Source organism: Siphateles boraxobius, unplaced genomic scaffold (assembly GCF_051911475.1).
Source record: "Siphateles boraxobius isolate OS27281-9 unplaced genomic scaffold, OSU_SipBor_1 19, whole genome shotgun sequence".
NCBI classification, from domain to species: Eukaryota; Metazoa; Chordata; class Actinopteri; order Cypriniformes; family Leuciscidae; genus Siphateles; species Siphateles boraxobius.
Genome location: NW_027508799.1, coordinates 21,762,389 through 21,785,150, shown reverse-complemented (window position 1 = coordinate 21,785,150; position 22,762 = coordinate 21,762,389). Strand labels below are relative to the sequence as shown.

At 40.6% G+C, this 22,762-nt stretch overlaps 2 protein-coding genes across 3 annotated transcripts in view; one reads left to right on the top strand and one right to left on the bottom strand.

Annotated features, from left to right (window-relative positions):
* The window catches only part of snd1 (staphylococcal nuclease and tudor domain containing 1), a 167,285-nt gene that overhangs the window by 74,192 nt on the left and 70,331 nt on the right, over positions 1 to 22,762 (bottom strand). The window lies entirely within an intron of this gene.
* Positions 800 to 5,454, top strand: lrrc4.1 (leucine rich repeat containing 4.1). 2 transcript variants are annotated; one of them, XM_077234282.1, is made up of 2 exons: positions 800 to 1,571; positions 1,706 to 5,454. In XM_077234282.1, the coding sequence occupies exon 2, from the start codon at positions 2,322 to 2,324 to the stop codon at positions 4,893 to 4,895; it is 2,574 nt and encodes an 857-aa protein (XP_077090397.1). In that variant the 5' UTR covers positions 800 to 1,571; positions 1,706 to 2,321; the 3' UTR covers positions 4,896 to 5,454. The 2 variants fall into 2 exon arrangements, with proteins under 2 accessions (XP_077090397.1, XP_077090396.1); XM_077234281.1 differs by lacking the exon at positions 800 to 1,571 and having other exon boundaries at positions 1,944 to 2,036; positions 2,305 to 5,454.

Below are 22,762 nucleotides of genomic sequence, written 5' to 3'. Positions count from 1 at the left end.
GAGGAAATGGTTTAAAATGGTAAGCCCTTTTCTCTTTGTGAGGGGACCATCTTAGCTCCCACTGCATGACAGAGGAGATATTTTAATCTTGGAAGGGAGGATAAGGAGAGGGAGAAAGTGAGAAAGTGTCCTCAAAACAGGCCCAGCTTTGCACAGTACAGAGACTCCCTCTACAGCATCTAGAGGAGGCTTAATCCATCTGAAGAGAGCAATAGCCTTTGGCAGCACACACACTGAGCTGTCCAGCACCCCTCCCATGATTTCCTGTGGACTAAGAACACCGGTTGACCAGTAGCGACACTCATCAGTCATCAGAAAAGTCTCACTGACTAAGTGTAGGATCAGACCATACAAATCACTCCACTTCACTGCATCAACTCAAGAGAAGACAGACTGGGGGTGAGGGGTGAGGGGGAGGGGGGGGGGTATGTTGAGGGTTGAAAGGCATTAAGAGAGTCCCAGCGGGGAGTGTGGAGGACAGACTAAAATCATTCATCAATTGGACTCTTTATCTGTGGAAAGAAGTAACCATCTCCAAATCGCAGAAGTTCACTGCCAGACTGCAGACAACTCTAAACAGATCTACAAAATACGGGAACCTTGAAGAGAGAGGGAAAAAGACTAGGAGAGAGGGATTTTTATGGGGGAGAGAGGGAGAGAGAGGAAAGATGAGAGAGAGGGAGAGGGAGAGAGAGGAAAGATGAGAGGGAGAGAGAGAGAGAGAGAGAGAGAGAGAGAGAGAGAGAGAAAGAGAGAGAGAAAGAGAGAGAGGGGAGGGGGCGGATACGGATGAGCTAACATACTAAAACCAATGCATCAAACCAATGCACTGCTTGGAGTGTGATGCGTCAGCAGTACATTCACGTTTTCATTGAAGGACAAAAAGAAGAGCAGGCAAGTAAGCCTGCGTCCTGGGTGCCTGCTACTGCACCACAGAACACAGCAAAAAACATCGGTGCACAGCAGCAGGAAGGACTAACCCGGTGCCGGCGAGGTTAAAAATAAAAAGGAAAGAAAGGAGGGAGGGAGCAAGGAAAGATGTTGCCATGGGGAGCCACTTTTCCCTTGCCTCAGCGCTCGTCCACCAGCTTGAGCCGGACAGCTGTGCCGCTGACAAAGCTGAGAGCTTCAACTCTGCACTGAGCTCAGAGTACTGCAGCGCTATACGGATACTTCTCTGATCAACACAACGTCACAGAGAGGGGGGAGAAACACACTCCTTTTTCTCTCATTCCAGGGAGAGAGAGCGCACGCTCGGAAGCAGGAGAGAGCGAAGGAGAACGAGGCAGAGAGAGAGCGATCTCTCTCCAGTGAACGAGCCTTCTTACGGAGCTGTCTCTGCACCGATGCCTCCCTTTACACCTTACCTGGACTCTCATCATCAACTTCTTACAGAATATTATAAGGATAATTGGGAAGTGTGAGAGCATGTATATGAAGATCGAACCCGGAGCTACTTAAGGAAAGAAATGCGCTAATGACCGCAGTGTCACTATCTTTTCAGCTGGACAAGGTGCTGACAAATCGAGCGGACAAAAAATACTGATAGAAAAGGAGACGGACAAAGTAAAGTGAGTGGGAACATTAGAGGGGCACTTTTTTATTCTTTAAACAAAAGCATAGACTGGATTTCTCATTCTTATTCCCCTCTCTTTCCCCCCTCTAACTACCCCTCCCTTTTTTTCCTCCCCCTACACTGGTTTAGCATGTGTGAGCGGTCCTCTATGGAGACACAGGCATTTAGTAGCAGCGTCAAGCGGAGGTTTCCAAGGACAAGCATCTGTGGATAGTGCGAGAGCGAACGCTTCTATAGGAGCCAAACTGGATTGGTACTCTTGCCTAAAGCTCTGAGGCCCTGCAGAGCCACTACACATCTTCTCGGATGCTCCTCTGTGGATTTATTAGGGGCCATTTTGGCATTCATCTCTTGTTTTCTGACAAATGAAAAAAGAGAAGGCTTTGCTTATCCTGGGAATATAAGAATGAGGAAAAAATCTTTTTTGTGATTGCAAAATTGGACGTATAAAACCTTTGAGGTAGGTGTTGAGCCTTTCAAACCATTTTTATACATAAAATATAGTCCCCTGTTTTATTTAATTCATTATACATTGGCTTTTCACTTCTCCCTCTTTTCTTGAGTACTTGTCACTGAACATTTAGCCTCCAGTTCAGTAAATGGAAAAACAATCTAGAGTTTTGTTTAACCCAGGGTAGGGCTTCATTAGTCAGAGGTGAACCCCTCCCCTTCCCCCTGCTTACTACCCCCTTCTCCCCAACCACCATCATCACCCCACGCCCCCCCAGACGATGCTGAATTATGAATGTGCCACATCATGAGTCTCCTGGGGCGGGTAGCTGTGCGTCGAGCCAGGAAAGCCGCCCTGCTCTGTGTCCTGTTCCTCATGGTTCAAGTGTGCGTGGAGGTGGCGGCCGCGGCAGGGCCCCAGGGCTGCCCGACTGATTGCTCCTGCAACAACCAGCTCAGCAAGGTGGTGTGCACCAGGCGTGGGCTCTCTCGTGTGCCACCAGGAATACCCAGTAACACCCGGCACCTAAACCTGATGGAGAACGCCATCGAGGCTGTGCAGGCAGACTCTTTTCGCAACCTCCATCACCTGGAGGTATTGCAGCTGGGTCGCAACGCCATTAGACAGATTGAAGTGGGAGCCTTCAGTGGGCTGACCAATCTCAATACACTGGAACTATTTGATAACAGGCTGACAGTGGTGCCAAGTGGGGCATTTGAGTATCTGTCCAAGCTGCGAGAGCTGTGGCTGAGGAATAACCCCATTGAAAGCATCCCATCGTACGCATTTAACAGAGTGCCATCTCTAATGAGATTGGATCTGGGTGAACTGAGGAAACTGGAGTACATCTCAGATGGGGCCTTTGAGGGTCTAGTCAACCTGAAGTACCTCAACCTGGGGATGTGCAACATTCGAGGAGAGATGCCCAACTTGACGCCTCTGGTTGGGCTGGAGGAGCTGGAAATCTCAGAGAACCTCTTTCCTGAGATCAAACCAGGGTCATTTAGAGGACTGTCTTCACTCAAAAAGTTATGGATCATGAACTCTCAAATAGCGCTAATTGAGCGAAACGCATTTGATGACTTGGCCTCTTTGGTGGAACTGAATTTGGCCCATAACAATCTAAGCTCACTGCCCCATGATCTCTTTACCCCACTGAAGTACCTGGTGGAACTTCACCTCCACCATAACCCCTGGAACTGCGGCTGTGACTCACTCTGGCTAGCACGTTGGCTACGCGAGTATATACCTACCAACTCGACATGCTGTGGGCGTTGTCACTCCCCTGCACACATGAGAGGCCGCCAGTTGGTTGAGCTGGACAGGGGTGACACAGGGGCAATGCAGTGCTCTGCCCCTTTCATTGCTGATGCCCCGAGAGATCTGAATATTTCTGCTGAACGTGTGGCAGAATTGCGATGTCGAACAGCGGCAATGTCTGCAGTGCGATGGCTCCTACCTAACGGGACTGTTCTAACTCATGCATCAAGCCACCCACGGATAACAGTGCTAAATGACGGGACTCTTAACTTTTCAAATGTGCTAGCAGGTGACACGGGTATGTATACCTGCATGGTGTCCAATGCGGCCGGAAATTCCAACGCTTCAGCCTATTTAAATGTAAGTGCGGCTGAACTCAACACATCTAACCTCAGTTACTTCACCACAGTCACAGTGGAGGTACTGAACCCCACATCTGAAATGCCCAAGCCTAAAACCACCACAACCACAGCAAGCGCTAGCACCACTACTACGGCCTCGCCATCAGTCTTTCAGCCGGTTTTTATCTCAACGCCTACAGTCCTGCTCCAGAGCACTGACACTTCCCCAAGTCGCCCATCTGTTGTACCTGGCTCAAAAGTGACAACAGGAAAGCCACCCAACCCAGCCAGTACCAGTCTGGATGAGGTGATGAAGACAACAAAGATCATTATAGGTTGTTTTGTGGCAGTAACCTTGCTAGCAGCAATCATGCTAATTGTATTTTATAAACTACGAAAGCGGCATCAGCAGAGGAGCACGGTGGCTGCAGCCAGAACTGTGGAAATTATTCAGGTAGAGGAAGAATTGCCACCACCAGCATCTGCTGCCAATATAGCAGGGGAGGGGGCACTGACTCTCCCAGAGATAAGGGATCATAACAGTATTTACAAAATGGACTACAACACCCACAAATCTGACTACAGCTACAAACCAAAACTAGAATACAGCACCCATAAGCCCAAGCAAGATTTCAGCATCCACAAACACAAGTCAGACTACAACACCTACAAACCTAAAACAGACTATATGTACCAACCTACTCTGGAATACATCTCTCATAAACTGACGGACTATTCACACAAGTCATTGCCGGATTACCACACACACAAAAAACCTGAGCAGAGTCCCTGCAAATCTGGATTTAGTACTCACAAACCTGACTACAAATCCCATACTCCTAAACCAGACTTCAGTCAGTTCAAACCAGAGTACGGTGTTCCGAAATCGAAAACTGACTACAGTATGCCCAAACTCAAATCCGATTACAGCCACTTCAAGACAGATCGTAGCCTTTTCAAACCTGACTACAGTGCTTTCAAGGCAGAGTACAGCCCCCTCAAAGCGGAATATGTCAGTTGTGACTACAGCCCCCACAAGTCCAAAATGGATTACAGTCCTCACAAGGTGGACTACAACCCACATAAGATCGACTACAGCACCCTGAAGCCCAAATACAACACTTACAAGCCACCAGGCCATGGTGCCAAATGGACAGAAAGTAACAGCATTGGAAATTCTCTGCCTCGAACCTTGCCCACTGCTATTCCTGAGGCCCTTGTCATAAAAACTCACACCAAGGAGAAAGTACAAGAGACTCAGATATAATCTGCCCCCAACAAATCAGAAACTAAGTCAAAATGACCCTCTCTCTCCCTTATAAGCCCACCCTCACCCCAGCATAAAAACATGCAACAGAATGCACAAAAAAGAAAAAAGACAGGAACTACTTTTCTTTTGTACAGAGTGCAATTCCTAAAGACTGATTCTTGTTGTACATGCTTATAAATATATATGGAACAACTGAAACTACCATGGGCTGGTAATAGAAAAGCAGATTATATAAAAAATAAATAAATTGAAACTATTTTCTAACTTATAACTCCTATTTAAAAAAAGAGTTGTTTTAAGATGCTGTACTGAATTTAAGAAATGAGGGTAGTCTTGTTTAAAAAGGGCATTCTGTGTGATTTCTAAATACTACAGAGAATGCAGTGAAAAATACAACAAAAAAACATTTATACTGAGAAGTCTTTCTTTAAAAAACAGAAAAGAAAAAGGTCAATGTTGATCTTTGCAGGTTTATCTTGTAAAAGCACCATGAATTTGTACTGTGCCAAATGTTACAAATGCAATAAAAGGATTTTTGGAAGAAGAAAAAAAAAAACAGATTTTTTTCCCCTCTCTTGATGTACTGTTGCGATCAGCCAAATGCTTTAGACACTGCAGTAGGGCTCACTGCAGTTCTGCTTTAACCCTCAGAGTGCTGGGTGCCGCTCAAGTCTAAAAGGCTGGGCAGAGGCTGCTTTTCTTTTTCTTTTTCCTTTGTATGCTTTCCAGCACTGCAGTGGCTTAACTGAACTTATATAATTTATTGGTGAATTGCTATTTTATGTCACAAGAGATGGCTGGTTAAAAAATAAATTAAATAAAATATTCACTGCCTTAAGGTATTACCCAAGTTCTGCCATTCGTGTCAGGTACACATTATTGTGAAGTTGGTGCACGTTGTTATTTGGACAATTTCTGACTTCAGGTGGTTTCAAAAGACATTAAACGAGACCCAAGGTCTGCAAACAAAAAAAGCTTGCTAGCCTGCCTTTTCTTATAGCACTTTAGCGTGGTCTGGTCAAAAAGGGTTCGTTTAGCAATTTGACAAATATTGTGATGGAAGCATCTATTTATTTTTAACCCAATTTTGTTTATTATTTAATTGTTTTACTAGAACTGGAAAATATATATGTTGATAAAGCATGAAGTACATGAAAAAATAAGAGGTGTCTGATAAAACAATTTTTATTGTATCACTACTCATTTCCTACACGTTTACGATCCAATGCATTAGACATTGACATCACACAAATGGGCAGTGAGGCGTCATAAGTCAAGCAGCTTTTGCATGCTCATAAGAGGTGCGTCATGACATATTGCAAAGGCTCATAAGCTTTGACTGACGTGTGCAATACTGCGTACCTCTCACTTGTATGGCAAGGCTTGTTTGAATGTCAGCAACTGCTTTCTATCTTGGCTAATTGAAATGCAAAGACTAAGAAATAATGAATGATATAAAAAAAATAGCCCACAAATTGATGGCATATTAGAGGGTAATAAAATATAATACATGTTTGCATTGCAGGGTATATTGGCTGAGTGCATGCAGGCTGTCTGGGAGATTAAAGCTGATTACATGATAATTGATTAGCACACAGATACACACCCTTCAAAAAGTTGGGACATCTTTTCACAGTGAGACTCAGTACCCACTGTACACCTAGAAAAAAAACAAGCACACACACAAAAGAAAAGAAAAAGATTGCTGCTTTAGGCTGTGCAGCGCCCCAGTTAAGACCGGCCTCACATTGGTTGTATCTGCTCTTTAAAAAAAGAAAGTCAATGGGAGCAGTATTTCTGTATTCAGTGTCTTTAGGAATAATTTTGACTGTTTGTCAAAGGGGTGTATGATGCGTTTGCACCACAGGCCTCGATTTAGTGGTCGTTTGGGGAAATTGTGTACGGGGAAGTGTACGCATAGGTAAAATAACTATACAGCTATCTCAACATAAATCAAGCATTCGTTCGAACTTGAACTGACGCCACATTAAAATAATACCAGTGTCTCCACCTTCACACAGCGAGTAAACGCAAAAACACAGAAACAATAGCCACAGATTTCTACTTAAATAGAACTTAAAGTTGAAGTGTAATTTCAGCACCACTTAGGGCATGAAATGGAATCAATCATTGTTTTCCCAAACATTTGACCAAAGTTAACCCCACCCCAAAATCGAGCTATTAATCGAGTCCTATCGGACCACTAAAACATCTGCAAATGTATCGAGGGTATGAAAAAAAAAATAAAGGAAAAAAAAAGATCAGTCACTACCTGCCTTAGTTTTTTTTTATATAAATATATTCAGGTAGATCATATTATCAGAATGTATTTCACAGCTTATAACCCTTGTTCTGGTGTCTTTACAAACAAAGCCACTGTTGCCGCAATAACTTTAAAAACTGCAATTATACCCAGTGAGCTGCCGCTTATGCAGCCGAACGTCAGAGCTATAATTGCCAGTCTGGTTTTAATGGAGTATTGTACAGGACTGAAGTGGATCCTTGTGCAAGCAGCATATAAGAGCAGAGAAAGAGAATAAAAGGAAGAGGGCGCATTGCATTCTGCCGAAGGGTTTGAGAACCCTTCATGCTCTTCAGCCCACTAGTGAAAGAAAGTGACCCGCATTCACCAAACTAGGCTGCAGTGTGGCTCATGAGGCAGACATTTAAAATAATATATCCGTTCAAACACAAGAGGGAATAATAGAGGAAATACTATTAAGAAATGACACAGAAAAGAAGCGGGGGGTTTAGGTCGGCACAACCATTTTCAAAATATCAATTACAACGCAACACATTTTGGCTAAATATTGCATATAAAAACAAGCATGTGAATCAAATAAGATCGAGATTTAGACAGCATAGGACTAGAAAGAGCAATTGTGCAGCAGTATGAAAGAGAAGGGTTTTAGAGTGAAAGCATGAGGCACGACTGCCAGCTACAGCCGAAGAGAGGAAGGTTACGGCTGTAATGACTGGGCTGTACCAGTGGAGGTGTAAAAAGAGGGTAGGGGTCTTAATAAACTACAGATGGAATGTAGATAGTGGGGCCAGTGATGGACAACCCTGAAATGAGGTCAGAAACCTGGCTCAAACCTTGCAGGGAGGGTATGACTTTATTATGGTGCTATTGATGGTGAGAATATCTGCTGTATGTCTTCATTTCTTGTGCTTAAAGGGGTCATTAACAGTTGATTTCTGTCCTCCACACATAAAATATGTGTTTTATTTATTAAGGTAATTAAAAGTGATGGACTGCTATACTGCCTAGGCTGCTCAAATGGCTGATAAGGCCATTTTCTTTCTATAACCTAGCTCTACTTGGCTAAAAAATTGAATTGTAAAGAACTGAATGTCAGTTCCAATTATTCTTAATGACTCCAGGTCCATCAACAATTTTTTAGTGCTTTTAACAAAAGACATTAGAAATAAAATACAGAAAATAATTATAATTTAATACACTGATCAATTCAATTCTTTTTAGAGACTGCAATCTAATAGTTACCATGCAATCCAATAACTATTGATTATACATTTAAAAAGAAAAATAAGAGGCTGTATTTCTTTAATTCATTTTTTAAAATCTTACAAGCCTTAAGTACAATATTACAGTAAATTTGAAGCTTTGAGTCATTAGTTTGGCTGGACTACTCTGATCATGCTAAATGGAATATAATTGGTTCACAAGAGTCAGTTCGAGAATCACATGGTCGTAGATTCAATTGCAATGTTGTTGTTTATGAAACGAAACAAGTTCACAATTCCCAACCCTATCCGAGCCAAAGTATTTATAGTGAGGAGTAGTGATAGTTCCTCTTTGCATCAGCACCAAAATCTACCAAATGCCCTGTCAATAGATAATGTATTATCCATTTTCTTTATAATTTTGATTAAAATGCATTAGTTCCATTTCAGATACATTTTTTATTTAACTATGCATTTGCTGGGAATTAAACTCATGACCATGGTATTGCCAACATCCTCCTAGTTGAGCTATAGGAACAGAACTGGCACTACTTGTAATTTCTGACAATCCGTGTGTATTTATAATCTGCCTCACACATGCTAACTGCTTAGTCTGCTGTGGCTTATATGAGAGTATTTGTATATTTCTTACACTATTTGCCAAAACAGCCCTTTTACAAAACCTAACAGAGCGTTTGTCATTGTCTGACCTTCTCGTTGGCAGTCCCAGGAGTGCTCCTGAACAGATGTTAACTGGCTGCACTTCTGTCTGGGCCTCAGTTCTGGACAAAAATAAAAGTAGAGGCTTTATGACGGCCACCGAGGGCCCCTAAATGAAAGACAGCACAGTTAATCACCGTTTTGTAAGGTTTTGTGTTCTATCCGTATCCTCGTCCATAAAGGGGGAGAAAAGGGTCCAATTACCCATGAAGTAAACACAGGAAAGAGCAGTGCTGGGGTACCAAGTCACCCGTCATTAATTCAGATGCCACTGTCTGTGGTTAATGGCCGATGCACAGATTCGGTCTCACTATTTGTTAACCTCTGAGCTGGCATACTGATGCAACCTAGCACTTAAAAAGGAGGAAACACAAAGGCGTAGATGCTCTATATCTTCAAACAGTCGCAAATCAAGTAACTCTTTGGACAAACAATACTCACATCGCATAAAGATAGTCATAAAATCATTATATGCGCCTGAAGACCAAAAACACAGAACAAGGGTTCTCAACAGACAAAGCAGGTAGTAAAACTGTCAGCATGCACACACTAGCACATCCCTTGGTGAGTGTTTAAAGTAGAGATCTATCTGAGGTTTATAGGCCCCCTCTCTGGCACATTTGCATCTCTTCGGTGCCATTTCACATACCTCTGGTGTCATATGGGTTTTGGGAGGTAGCTGTTCCAGCCTGTTCCATTTTAACTTCATGCAAATGGAAGCAGAGCGAGGAAGAACTTTGCCCCCCTCCATCCTCGACATGTTTAAAACACGACCCAGAGGGCATGTGCTTCAGATGCAGGATGCTGGGTCGAGCGCAAGCACTGCAGCAAAACGACTCCATTTGGTGCACTTTGCACTTTTTTCTGATGTCTGACAAACAGCTCCTACGACTTCAAAAAAAGAAAAATTGAACAACGTGGATGCCCAAGACAGCAGTTATCAAACCCCCTCTGATTCACTATGTCAAAGTGGCATAAGCACATGGCTTCCAGCTAAAAGAAAAGAGGAAGAGAGAAGGACAGGGTAGAAAGTGAGAAAATGCATGGGGAAAAAATGTGGGCCATTTAGATTGCTATCTACAGCGCTTGCATATTACGTTATTTTTTGTTGCAAAATATCTCTTTTAAAAACTGAAAAATGGGAACGCATATTAACCAGTCTGGTGCATCATGGGATTTGTAGTTCTTTAAAAACTATAATCTTATTTCTTTTATTTATTGTCACCATTTAGGAAGCTATTGAACTGTGCATAATTGCTTAAATGCAAACGTGGTATTCAAGGTCATTGATTCAAATCAAATATATTTAGAAACAGTAAGAGCAGTTATACAAATCTCAGATGGTTTTATGAGCAGGCAGGCAGTCTCTAGTTTTTAACAGACCAACATAAATGCTTTTTGAAAAATAGAGCGAGAGACAACAAAATGAAAACAGACTCCAAATAAGATTGTTTGAGAAACACAAAGGAGTACTCGCATCTTTGTAAAGTCTTATCAGCAAGGCTCTGTAAAAACACCATTTCTGATGGACATGACCATAAAAACACACAGAACAATGTAAAATGGAGACTGTGACCAACAGAGAAAGTGTTTATCAGGACAGCATGCTGAGAGCAGCAAAACTCATTTTGTGCTTCTGTCATTCAAAAGTCGAATCTTTTGTCAGGACAATATTCAATCAGTGAACTAGGAGTCGAGACACTGTACTGTAATATACTGCACATGGCAACGTCACATGACCTACAACCTCACACAGTCACAAAAAAAGTATTTTCAAGTAAAAGTACATTAGTACATTCTTAAGGCTAACTTACACTGTACCGATAGATTGTAAATCACCAGATTACAGTATGTACATCACTTTTCGTACATTCCATGACCCAACAAACAACTGAACATGAACAAGCACGAGAACAAGCACAAACCAATGGCAACAGATGCTGACAGGGGTAACAAACTGATCCTACAAAACTAAATGAATGCGTCTATTGCCGTTGGTTGACGTCTGTCAGTGCAGTGTGAATTAGCCTTTAAAAGGACAACTTTGTACTTTATCTAACCTAAAAGGTGTCTATTATTACTGTACTTTATAGTAATATGTAACCATAGTGAAACTGTGAACCTTTTACAGGTAAATACGTTTAACCCCCATGCAGAAAGTTGTTATACCCCTAAAAGGTACATTTTTTGCCAAGTTTTTTCCCCCTAGAGAATGCAGCTGCGGAAATCTCAATATGGTTATAGAAATAATATAGTAGTTATGCATTTGCTGTGTTCTGCAGGGCTTTGTTTGTGATGCAAGTGAAATTCATATAAATCTAAATAACATTTTATAGTTTATTTGATGTTATTTAATCTTAACAGTATTGGAGATTTTGGTCTTTCCCCACTCAGCTCTGCTTTATGCATATTTGCCAAAGAGAAAAAAAGCTACCTGTAGTGCTGCCAAGATGGCCGCCGAGCGAACTGACTATGCTTCTGATGATCGACAGACACTACAACGTCTGCTCAAGACGTTTTTGTTAGTCACTTTGCCTAAAGCAGTGAGAACGGGCCTCCTCCGGTAATCCTGCAGGGAAAATGGGAGACATATCTGGTGCATCGTTGCATCAGCATTACCTATTCCTAAAAGTTCAGAGAGGAAACTCATAGTATCTGTCGATAAAAGTGTCAAAATCAGTCAAAACCCGCCGTCTCTGAGGAAAAACAAAACAAGTTACTAACAGGGGGCATCACCTAGTACGCATTCAAGTACTAGTTTTGTTTACATTCACCTGTGACATGCTAATTAACTGAAAGTGCACCAAAGTAACAGGTACGCTGACACAAGCCACGTCTCTGAAGCGGGTCATATTTCAGAACGCTCTGAAAAGGCACATGCTCTAATCAGCATGCATTGCCCTGAAGGAAGCGGCACACAAACGCAGCCAGGCCAGCCTGACATTTCCTGGCTGATGGAGGTTAGCACCTGCTAAATCAGCTCAGGTGACAGCACACCGAGCGGCAGCAGCTTCATTTCTAGATGCGAGCACTGATGCCAAAAGAGAGCTGGATACATAGAGTAGATTAATACAGCTGTAAATCTATGCCAGCATCCCAGAGGCTTCTGGGAAATGAAAGAGATGAACTTGAGGCATAGGCTACGCCAGAAAGAAGTCATACTTAAACTATTTTCCATTTTAAGACAGGAAAACTCTATAAGAACACAAACTTGGCTTGTCGTACACCTGCACTAGTTCAAATCCCACGCTACTCCCGCTGAACATAAACATCAAGAGCTTAGGCCCCAGGCCTATGGCGCAAGACGCATCCGGTGCCAGGTTTTGCGTGCCGCGGTGGCAAACAGCGCAAGTCTTGTGCGCAAGAAGCTCGGATATTGTCGGGCACCTTGCTGGGATGCAGCAGGGGTCGAGCGGCCCTGAACATGGCATACCTCCCAATTGTGCTGGCACAGGCCATGCTAATGTGTCTAAATCATGACAAACAAAGCCATTAGCAGCCTGTTGGAAGATCAGAAAAGAAAGCCACAGAGGCAAATGTACCTGTGGAAGGACGGGAAGCTAACTGCATCGCTTTTAAAGAGGTGGAAAAGCACAGTATGACCAAATTCCAGCCACATTCTGGCACAAGAATGTGTTCAAGAAGAGCAATAAAGAGAAAGAAAAGCGATAGCGTTCCTCTGGCCAAACGCTGTACCTAGCGAGCATCTTGCTGTCAGTGCGTGCTCCGCAGTTAAGACAGCTTTCTCTGAACCTCCCTGCTCAGGCGTGAAAAAGCTCCATTTCAGAGTTCTGGCTGGCGGAGCCACAAATGCACATGCTCCTAATGCTCTCATTAGTGTAATTGAGCAAAAATGTCAGCATAGCAGCAGCTATTTCCATTTTCTTTTTTAAGTTGTGCAGAACTCATTTATAGGCGCAGGCTGGAACATAAATGATGAGAAAACTCTCAGAAGCGCAAACATGTTTTTTTTGCGAACGCATTTGTGCGAAACCTGTGTTCTTTGTAAAGCACTTTAAGAGGCAGATGCTTTTGTCATTAATACTTGTATTATTGCACATGCTACAGCGCTAACAGACTTGTCCAGACGCACACAAGAACAGATAACTATTTGGATTGGATTAACAACTGCTATGATCTAGACCATATGGTATCTCTTTTTTTGCCAATTACCCTTTATAGCTTTGCTTTTGCACCATCAGTCAATAGTGCTGCTTAAGTTAATGGCTGCAAGTATCAGAAAGTAATGTGTAATGTTGGGTCAGCCATCTTGTTAATGTGACTTCGCACAGCTCTTGTTCTGCCTAAAGCGAGAGCTATGAGACCATTACGGGCTCTGATACACACGTATACAGGACAAAAGTAATGAAACAATCGCCTGTGACGAACTTACAGATCGCATTACAATAAAGTCACACTGACCCAGACACTCCACTACAAATACAAACACTCTCCCATGAACTATCAAATGCAAGGTATTGCTGACTACCTTATGATACACGTCTCAATCCAATATACACAACATCACAATATCATAATTCTATTACAATTGTTTCTACTGAATTCAAAACTATTGCTTATTATATTGTATTATAACAATCAAATCTAAAATATTCAGCATCAGCTCATTTAATGCAAAATGTATCATATCAAATCAATCATATCTCTTATATCAGAAAAGAAATTACTCAAATTATAAAAACTTGAATTTTATATTTACTTGAAACTTGAACCTGCTGAATTTACAACTATTTCTGATTATATTACTGTAATCTATTATAATTTCTAATAAAATATACTATTTAAAAATAACAATACAATATAATTAATAGAATATAATTCCGCGTCAACTGTGGTATATATCTCTAAACTTAGAAAATAAATTACAAAAATGCTAAAACAAAACTATTACGATCGTTTCAGCTGAATTCACAACTATTTCTGATTATATTAGTGTAATATATTATAATATCTAATTAAATATTTAATTATCAGCATCAACTCTTTATACAACGTATGCATACTTGGACATTGAACAAATATCAATAAAGTAATAATGCAGCAACTGTAATACGTATATCTAAAAGAGAAATATCAAATATTTAAAAAACACCCCTCCAACATAATAAATAGAGGTTATGCATTTCATTGACACTGAATTGAATTTCAGGGACATTATCAATGTTTTTGGCCGTGAGCCAATTTCTGACCCTGAATAAAGTGATAAATCAAGCTTTCCTTTCTGCACTATTAGGGGAAAATTCAACCCTATTTGAAGCTCTATAGATGAATTCTGTCCTGATTGCCCTTTCTCTCGAGCCGTGTGGGGTGGGGGAACGCTGACGTGGCGGGGAAGATTAGGCCCTCTCCTCTGGGCTGTCGGGGTGTCCTGTCTGCCAGAAGAGGTCAGGCATTGTGCTGGAGTAAGCTACTGCAGGATCACACTGCTAGAGCTGATTCCTGAGGATAGAAAAGCCCCAGGGCCCCACAGCAGGAACTAGAACTTCATATACACACCTGAAACACGACACACTCACTTCATTTTGTACACACTCTAATTAGCTAGAAAAGTTGGAATACCCATAAGCGAACACACACAGGGAGTTAAGAGACCGCCGGAATGAAGGAGAAGAAAAGGGATGGGAGACTGGATCAAAGGAGAGGAGGAGGAGATGCAGAGTGAAATGAGGAGAGAATGCAATGGTGTTGATCAAACACGCTGGAAGGGAAGAGGAAGGCTTGCTTGAGGGAATCTGTGCGCGCGTGCGTGTGTGTTGACAGCTGTCGAGTGTGAATGGGCCAAAGGAGAGACCAGAATGAAGCTCCCATGGCAACCTGATTGTCATGGGAAACATTCAATCTAGTGCTACAATCTCCTATAAAACTTCTACCTTTGGCTGTTTGTCACAAACGCATTTACACACACATAAACATTAGCCCAATAGCTCCTTAATGGATAATGGCCCTACGCACACAACGGCACCTTTCAGAAAAGGCATAATCTCTCAAATCTCCTCAAAACGAGGAGGGATCGCAACAGGTTTTCATACTCAACCACTGAAGGAGGTGAATAAAACTAACTACAATAACGCGGCTCAATATCATTGATTAAAAGATTACATTTGCGCAGCATGAGCGCGAGCCACTGAAAATGAGAAAGACAGTGAGATAGAGTGGACGGAAATGGTGAGGAGCGCTACATCAACGTCTGTGATGTTTAATTCCCTAAGCAATTACAACAATTATCACTCTGTTCCGTCATTCCATCTGCGAAGGACCATCTTGATAGAACCAGAAGAGTGAGGGACTGAACAATAAAGCTGTCATGAGTGTGTGTGTTTATGTGGTTGAGTGTCTGACCCAGCTCAGTAAAGTCATGTCATAAAGCAGCTGAGAACAGCGGGCACACAACATGGCTGCCTGGATTAAAGCACTGAATCAGTTTAGCAGCCTTATAAAACAAGCACGCATACATGTATGACCCGCTACAGGGTCATGGGGCGAGGAGAGGAGTATGAATGAGAACTAACTAAATCTCTTTCCTTCTCGAGGCCACTTCAGGAATTTGCTGAAAGACGGAGCTCGGAAAGAGGTCAAAAAGACAATGTCTGTGTTACAAAACCTAGTGTGCTGCCAACCTAGACAGCAATTCTTGAAAAGACAATTTTTGGTCTTGACACATGCTTTAAAATAGCCAAAGAACTGATTGGAAGATATTGATTGAGATGACAAAATGAAAACTTTTATTGAGACTCACTAAAAGGAAGAATATATATTTTTTTTTTAACAGCAAACTATGAACTGTAAAATATTTTAGAGCAGAACATTGTTCTAACACTTTGGGTCCTTGAGTTTTTGTTTGTGTGTATTTTTTTATATTAATACTTCCATTCAGCAGGATGCATAACATTGACTTTCACAAAGGATGAATATTTCAAAGAAATACTGTTCTTTTCAACTTTCTATTCAAAGAATCCTGGGGAAAAAAGTATCATGGTTTCACAGAAAAAGACAACTTTTTTCAACATAAGAAATTTTTCTTGAGCTCTTAATCAGCATATTAGACTGATTTCTGAAGGATCATGTGACACTGAAGACTGGAGTCATGGCTGCTAAAAATTCAGCTTTGCCATCACATGATGCCATACATAAAAAAAAAGAAAAAAAACATTATTTCACAATATTACTGTGTTTACTGTATTTTTTTTATCATTTCTATTTACAGCCCTGGAAAACACACTTTTAAAATACCCTGATATTTCAATGTTTTGCAATACTGTGGGAACCTTGTATGAAATAAATGAATTGCCATATTAATGAAAAAAAATTCCTTGACCCTTACTGGGTGAAATGAGCCCTGAGACAGGAAGTTTAAGGGAAAATTGTATTTAGGTCATGGTGACATTACTGGGCTAAAGACAGACAAGCAATGAAAAACGGATCACAATGAAAGGTGTACCCGTGGCCTCTTTAATAAAAAAAAAAAAGACAAAAGGTGTGTGTGTGTGTGTGTGTGTGTGTGTGTGTGTGTATATGGAGTGGGGTTCTCTTGGAAGGGCATTTCCTCTGTTTGGAAGGACACAGAGGGATTTGACTGCTGGCACCTGGAAACGCTAAAGGAGAAAGGAGGACAGGTCTACACACAGCCACTGGAGTTTTACTGAACACTGATGAATACTGTAACAGTGATTAAAACTAATCTTTAAAGTCAATATGAAATCAGTATTGACCGATTTTTATAGCATAAAGAGATACTGGTTAATGAGTGATGGTCGACAGTCAAATAGGTTTTTAGGCATTGTTTTTGGCTACTGTTATAGGCAAAATATCATTTTGACACTCGTAGACCAACGTCGACAGTCATCAGATTACAGCATGTCACTTCTCAGACATTCTAACACTGATTCAGCATGTTCAATCAGCAAAAACTAGTTCCAATAGATGTAATGCACTGATCTGACAAACAAAAAGTATCACAAAATGATCCAAAATATACCATATTTTCCAAGTGTTCCGAGGGCATACGATAGGGATTAGTGAAAAACAGGGACATTTTTATTATTCAGCAAAAATCCTGATCTTGGCCATTAATCATTATATGGACAAGTGCAACAAGGACAGTTTTTTTTCTCCTTTTGTGGACTGATAGGGCATACTGCAATAGAAAAAACATTGTGTAAAGAACATCTGAACTGGATTTCATTTAGTACATAAATAAAAACTGTTTAATGTATCAGGATACATGATCTTGACCTTCACCCCTTATGTTCTGATCAAAAAGCATCCTCAAAAGTAATTTAAGTTTGGTATGTACCATAATAAAAAATAAAAAAAAGCCCACTGGATAAAAAGCATCTACATGGTTTTCCTCTTTCAGCCTGAAGTCGAAAGCAAAATGGTTTTGTGAATGTGGCGGCTTCATGTTGACCAAATACACTTTTGTGATACAGTTAAAAAAAAAATAAGACAGCGGTTATAGTGCTTTCAGCAATATAATTTCAGGACAAAAAATTGCTATGCATGTAGTGCACTATGCAAAAAAAAAAAAAAAAAAAGATTCTGTACAATATATCCAATTCAAAACCCTTTCAGCAAACATCCACTTAAAAGGACCAACCACTTGCTTTCAAAGGCAGGAAACCTTCCTGTCTTGTGATGGAGGACCACACTACATCGAGCTCTATTCCATCCTGCATCTTTATCCAGAACACACACAACGTTGAGTGTTTCTTTTTGCAACAGGGGCCTCTGCGAAAGCCACCAGTGTCTCATTTGCATGGCCAGCAGCCTTAGGACACGGCTCCCTCCATGGAAGGGGTAATGACAGCATTTTAATTTGCTTCTATTTTAGCAGGGAAAAAAAATAGCTGGGAGGCTAATTGTGTGCACACTGCGTTGAGTTTAGGCTCAGTGGAGGTCTGTGTGCCCTCTGCAGGAAACATTCACCTCATCTCACACTGCCATGAGCACTGCAATGAAACTGCATTCCCAGATCATGGAGCACGCTAACGCAGGGACATGGGAAGAGATGTCATTCAGCATACAATCAGACAAGTATACATCCCAAACACATACCAAAAGATCCAGAATCTAGAATAATTCATGACAGGATCTACTGTTCCAAAATACATGGGGTCAATCAATATTGGTTTGCCCACATAGAGTCCATATGAGCCCAACTCTGCAAAAAGCTCTGTAGATTCATAAATGTGCCACTCTGTTTAACAATTAAAACAAAAACAATTACTAAAACTGAAAAATAAAAAATATTAAAAATAAATAAGAATATAAACAATAGTAAAAACACTGCTGCAAAATACAATAAAAACATGTAATTTAGATAATTAGACTAAGATAAATAGACAGGATCACAAAAAAAAAACATCCAACCTTAAAGAAAAAGCAAGACTACACACTTTATTATTAGAGTTCTCATTTCAAAAAGCGACAAAATGTCACCCTCAAAAGGGGGTCAGAGCAGACGAGAGAGAGAGAGAGAGAGAGAGAGAGAGAGAGAGAGAGAGAGAGAGAGAGAGAGAGAGAGAGAGAGAGAGAGAGAGAGAGAGAGAGAGAGAGAGAGAGAGAGAGAGAGAGAGAGAGAGAGAGAGAGAGAGAGAGAGAGAGAGAGACAGAGACAGAGACAGAGACAGAGACAGAGACAGAGACAGAGACAGAGACAGAGACAGAGACAGAGACAGAGACAGAGAGAGAGAGAGAGAGAGAGAGAGAGAGAGAGAGAGAGAGAGAGAGAGAGAGAGAGAGAGAGAGAGAGAGAGAGAGATTCACACAGCATAGAGCCAAGAATGACTGCATATCTTTGTTTCAGTCAGTCTGTCTTTCCATCCAGTCACTTAGCAACAAACTAGCAACTTCAAAAACCCTGCAAGCTCCTCATACAGTGAACACTGAGCCAGTGGATGAACAGACAAACAAAAGCAAGAAAAAGAAATAAGTGAAAGAGGGAGGGGGGAAGGGGCAAAGGATGAATGAACAAAATAGGCACTTAAAATGATGAGTTCATTCACACCAGAGAAGTTCTGACTAAAACTCTCAGAATGTGGATTAAAGTAAAAGGAACACATAAGGGATAGAAACACAAAAAGATTTAGTTATTCACAGAATAAAAGCTCTCAGATAAAATGAGAATGAAAAAAGGAGGGAGTTTATCCAAAAGATTGGAAGACAGCAGACAGAACTACTCCAGATTGAAGCAGATATCGGACTGAACTGCAGAGCACACTGGGATCCATATATTCACTTTTATAAACAGTAAAACAAAAACCATCAATAAACTCTTTTCTGCTACCCCTCTAATGCTCTACAAAAATGTCAGACAAAGTTCAGAACATACAGAAAAGTGAAAATCTATTAACTTACAAGATTAACTTAGTAAAGAATAGTCAACTATGAATTAATTTACTGTAATCTACTATCAAATGGCTGTTTTTTAAGTAAAAACTATTAATTACCATACTTTGTCTCATTTGTATTTTCTTAAACATCAAATACAATTATAATTGATATAAATGTTCATTTATACGATTATATATTATATAAATTGATAAAGATGTTTTGCACTATGTGCATTATTATTGTATTACAGTATTTTTTATGGTCAATTTCTGGCAACCACAACTACCTATTTTTACAGTGAACCAATATTTCCATACTAAAATTCCCCCATTCAGGTTTATCCAGATGACAAAGTATTAGTTCAACCAAAAACCAAAATACTGCCTTTATTTGCTTACTTTAATACCATTCCAAACCTGTACGACTTTGAATAGGAACTTTGAATCCTGTACCAGGATATTCTTCAGAAATCACATATACAGTGGAATACATGAGAATGAATAAATAAATGGCAGATGGTGTGTTTTTGGCTTAACTAATACTTTAAAAAGCAACAGAACGTTTAACGTGCAGAAATACTGTATCATCACAGATCAGCCTGTTCAGAAAACTTTTCAATATTTGCTTTTAGAATGACCTTTTACCTCATAAAATTAAACTCTACCCAAAAATCTTGCAGAGGACTGAAATCAATTTCAATAGCTGAATTTAATGCACCTTTACAAAAGACTTAAGACCTTGCTGGAGAAAAGATGAGAAATCATACATTGGAACCAAATTTATACAAACAGAGACACATCTCATGAACTCAGTTCCAGCATATCAATACTTAATCACGACAACAGGACAAACAGAGCAAAAATCTGAAAATCCCCATGACCGCCGTGCTTCAAATATGTATGAATGTCCGCATTCGGTTAAAACAAGAGGCCACTGGCAGAGTTTATGACGTGTTGCAGCAGTTTGAGCATGTGTGTGGTGAGGAGAAATCTCTAATGTGACTACCACAGCAGCTCTCCCAGAGGAGCTCAGCCGCCCAGAGTGTGTCCTGCCTGTCAAACACACCATTAATTATTCATCGAGAGAGAGAGAGATTGTGGGCTACACTGATCAGCAACACAGAACAAATGAGAGAGAGAGCAAGAGATGGAAACAGAGATAATCTTAAGTAATGATGTTGGGATGTGTAGCTTATGTAATGGCAGAACTCCATGGTGCTGCTCGCCCGTACAAAACTTGCCAACACGATGTGGGTTGAATGGGTGGTTGCCAGACTGTTGCTTTGTGGTTGCATACAGGCACAAGTCAAAAGGGTCCACATCAACGCTTCAATATAACTTTGGGTAGAGTTGCACCAGCCGTTTGGCAAGCCTTAATAAAATTAGGATTTAAAGTTTTCACTAAGGGCCAAATTATGCCCAAAGTACTGAACAAATGGTGCAAAGCAAGACATAGTTAGAAGGCTGTAAGCTCTGTATAATGCATATTCACATGTGTCTATCTTTCTAAACCAAAGTAGTGTGCATTTCAGTTCATCTTGTTAGTTAAAACATTAAAATATAAACAGAGCTGTAAAATAGAGACCGTAAACTAATAAAGACGGAGAATGGGAGAGTTGTGTGCACAGTCAAACTAAAAAGTACAGTTCACAACACATCGGCCAAATAGAAAAACTTCTCGGTTGATAATTAAAAATGCCAAATATGGGCCGATATATTGGTCGACCACTAATAGGCATACATAAACATAACCAGACATAAAACACTCAAGTGGTAAAGATAGTAAGCCAACTCACAAACTATGTGTATGTGCGAGACAAAATATACACTGAGAAATACTCAGACACTACGGGTGTGTGTAAGATCTAGAGATTTTGAACAAAAAGGTCATTTGTTGAGTTTGGACTATCTGTGAGAGGCAGCTGGGGGTGGCACACATAAGGATGAGTCACGATTGTGTCCGAGCAGCTCTCTCTCTCTAAGCCGCCATGCTTGAGTTTCTGCATGTGCTGCCATCAACGGTCTTCTTTTCCTTCACTTTACTGCATGAACACACACATACACACAATTGCCTCTGCCCTCCTCCACTAAGGCAAGAAATGAGACGGAGGAAGAGAAAGAGATAAACAAGATCTATTATCTCTCAAGTTCAACCTAATTTCGGACAAAGTGTATCCATACGTGTGTGTGTGTGTGTGTGTGTGTTCCTCAGCGCCCACACACACAGTGTGACACACTAAAGCACTCCCCACATGGGAACACAGTCCTGAGCCTCTGATTGGCCTAGTATTTTTTACAGTGCCCAATCACTGATCATGTGTTAAAAACAAACAGTTATCCATTACAATCAAATATATTCAAATATGTAGCGGGCACATAGATAAAGGAACTGGATGGCTGCTAAACCAAAAGATTAGATTATTCATAAATCAATATGTCTGGCATCCATAACAAAACAGCTTCACATTAAATAACACTTTAGATAAAAACAAAAGAATAAAACCAATGAAATATGCATAACTATATTGAGGTAACTGGACACTATTTTTGCCTCATTTGCTGACTTTAAAAGTTAAATGCATACAAATTTGAAAATGTATTTATTAATTTGACTATCACGGCAGAGACATTCACAGATGCGTTCGCTCTTTCTGTAGCAGCTTGCTGTGTGTGCTTTAGGAAATCCAAAGCCTACAGTCTTAATTCCACTTGGTGGAAACCTCAAAAGCAGGAGGTGTGTGTGGAAGAAACATGCAGCCTCTCATGCCAGTTTAATTACGTGCTTCAGATCATGAGAGATTAGACCCAGACTGAGAGGAACAACTTATGGGATGGAGCTAAAAGTGGGAATTACAAACACAATGGCTTTCCACGGGACAAACAAATGCATTATGGACAAGAAAAAGTTGAAGAGAACGTATGTTTTTTGCACGGCGCAGATTAGTCAATTGTGTAATTTGGATGCAAGGTCGAATTTTTATTACTTGGCATCCAAACAATTCATTAAGGATTTCAAACTTTTTTCTTTTTTTCAAGAATGATGAAATTTGAATGATTCACTGTAGAAATGATTTGGTCCGTGTACTTATAGATAGTCTGTAGGCCTACTATACGTGTTGTAGCCATTAAAATAAAGCGCATTTAGTTTCATATTTGTTAAAATATTATAATGTTATTTTTTTCCCCATCTATGTTGATTATGAAAAGTGAACAGCATGAGTAAGATAGGATGCGCAATAGACATGGAGTGGGTCAGACATGATTTTGACCACTCAGTTTTGTTTTGTAAAAAGCCTTTCTTTAAAGTGTATTTCATTTTGTATAAAT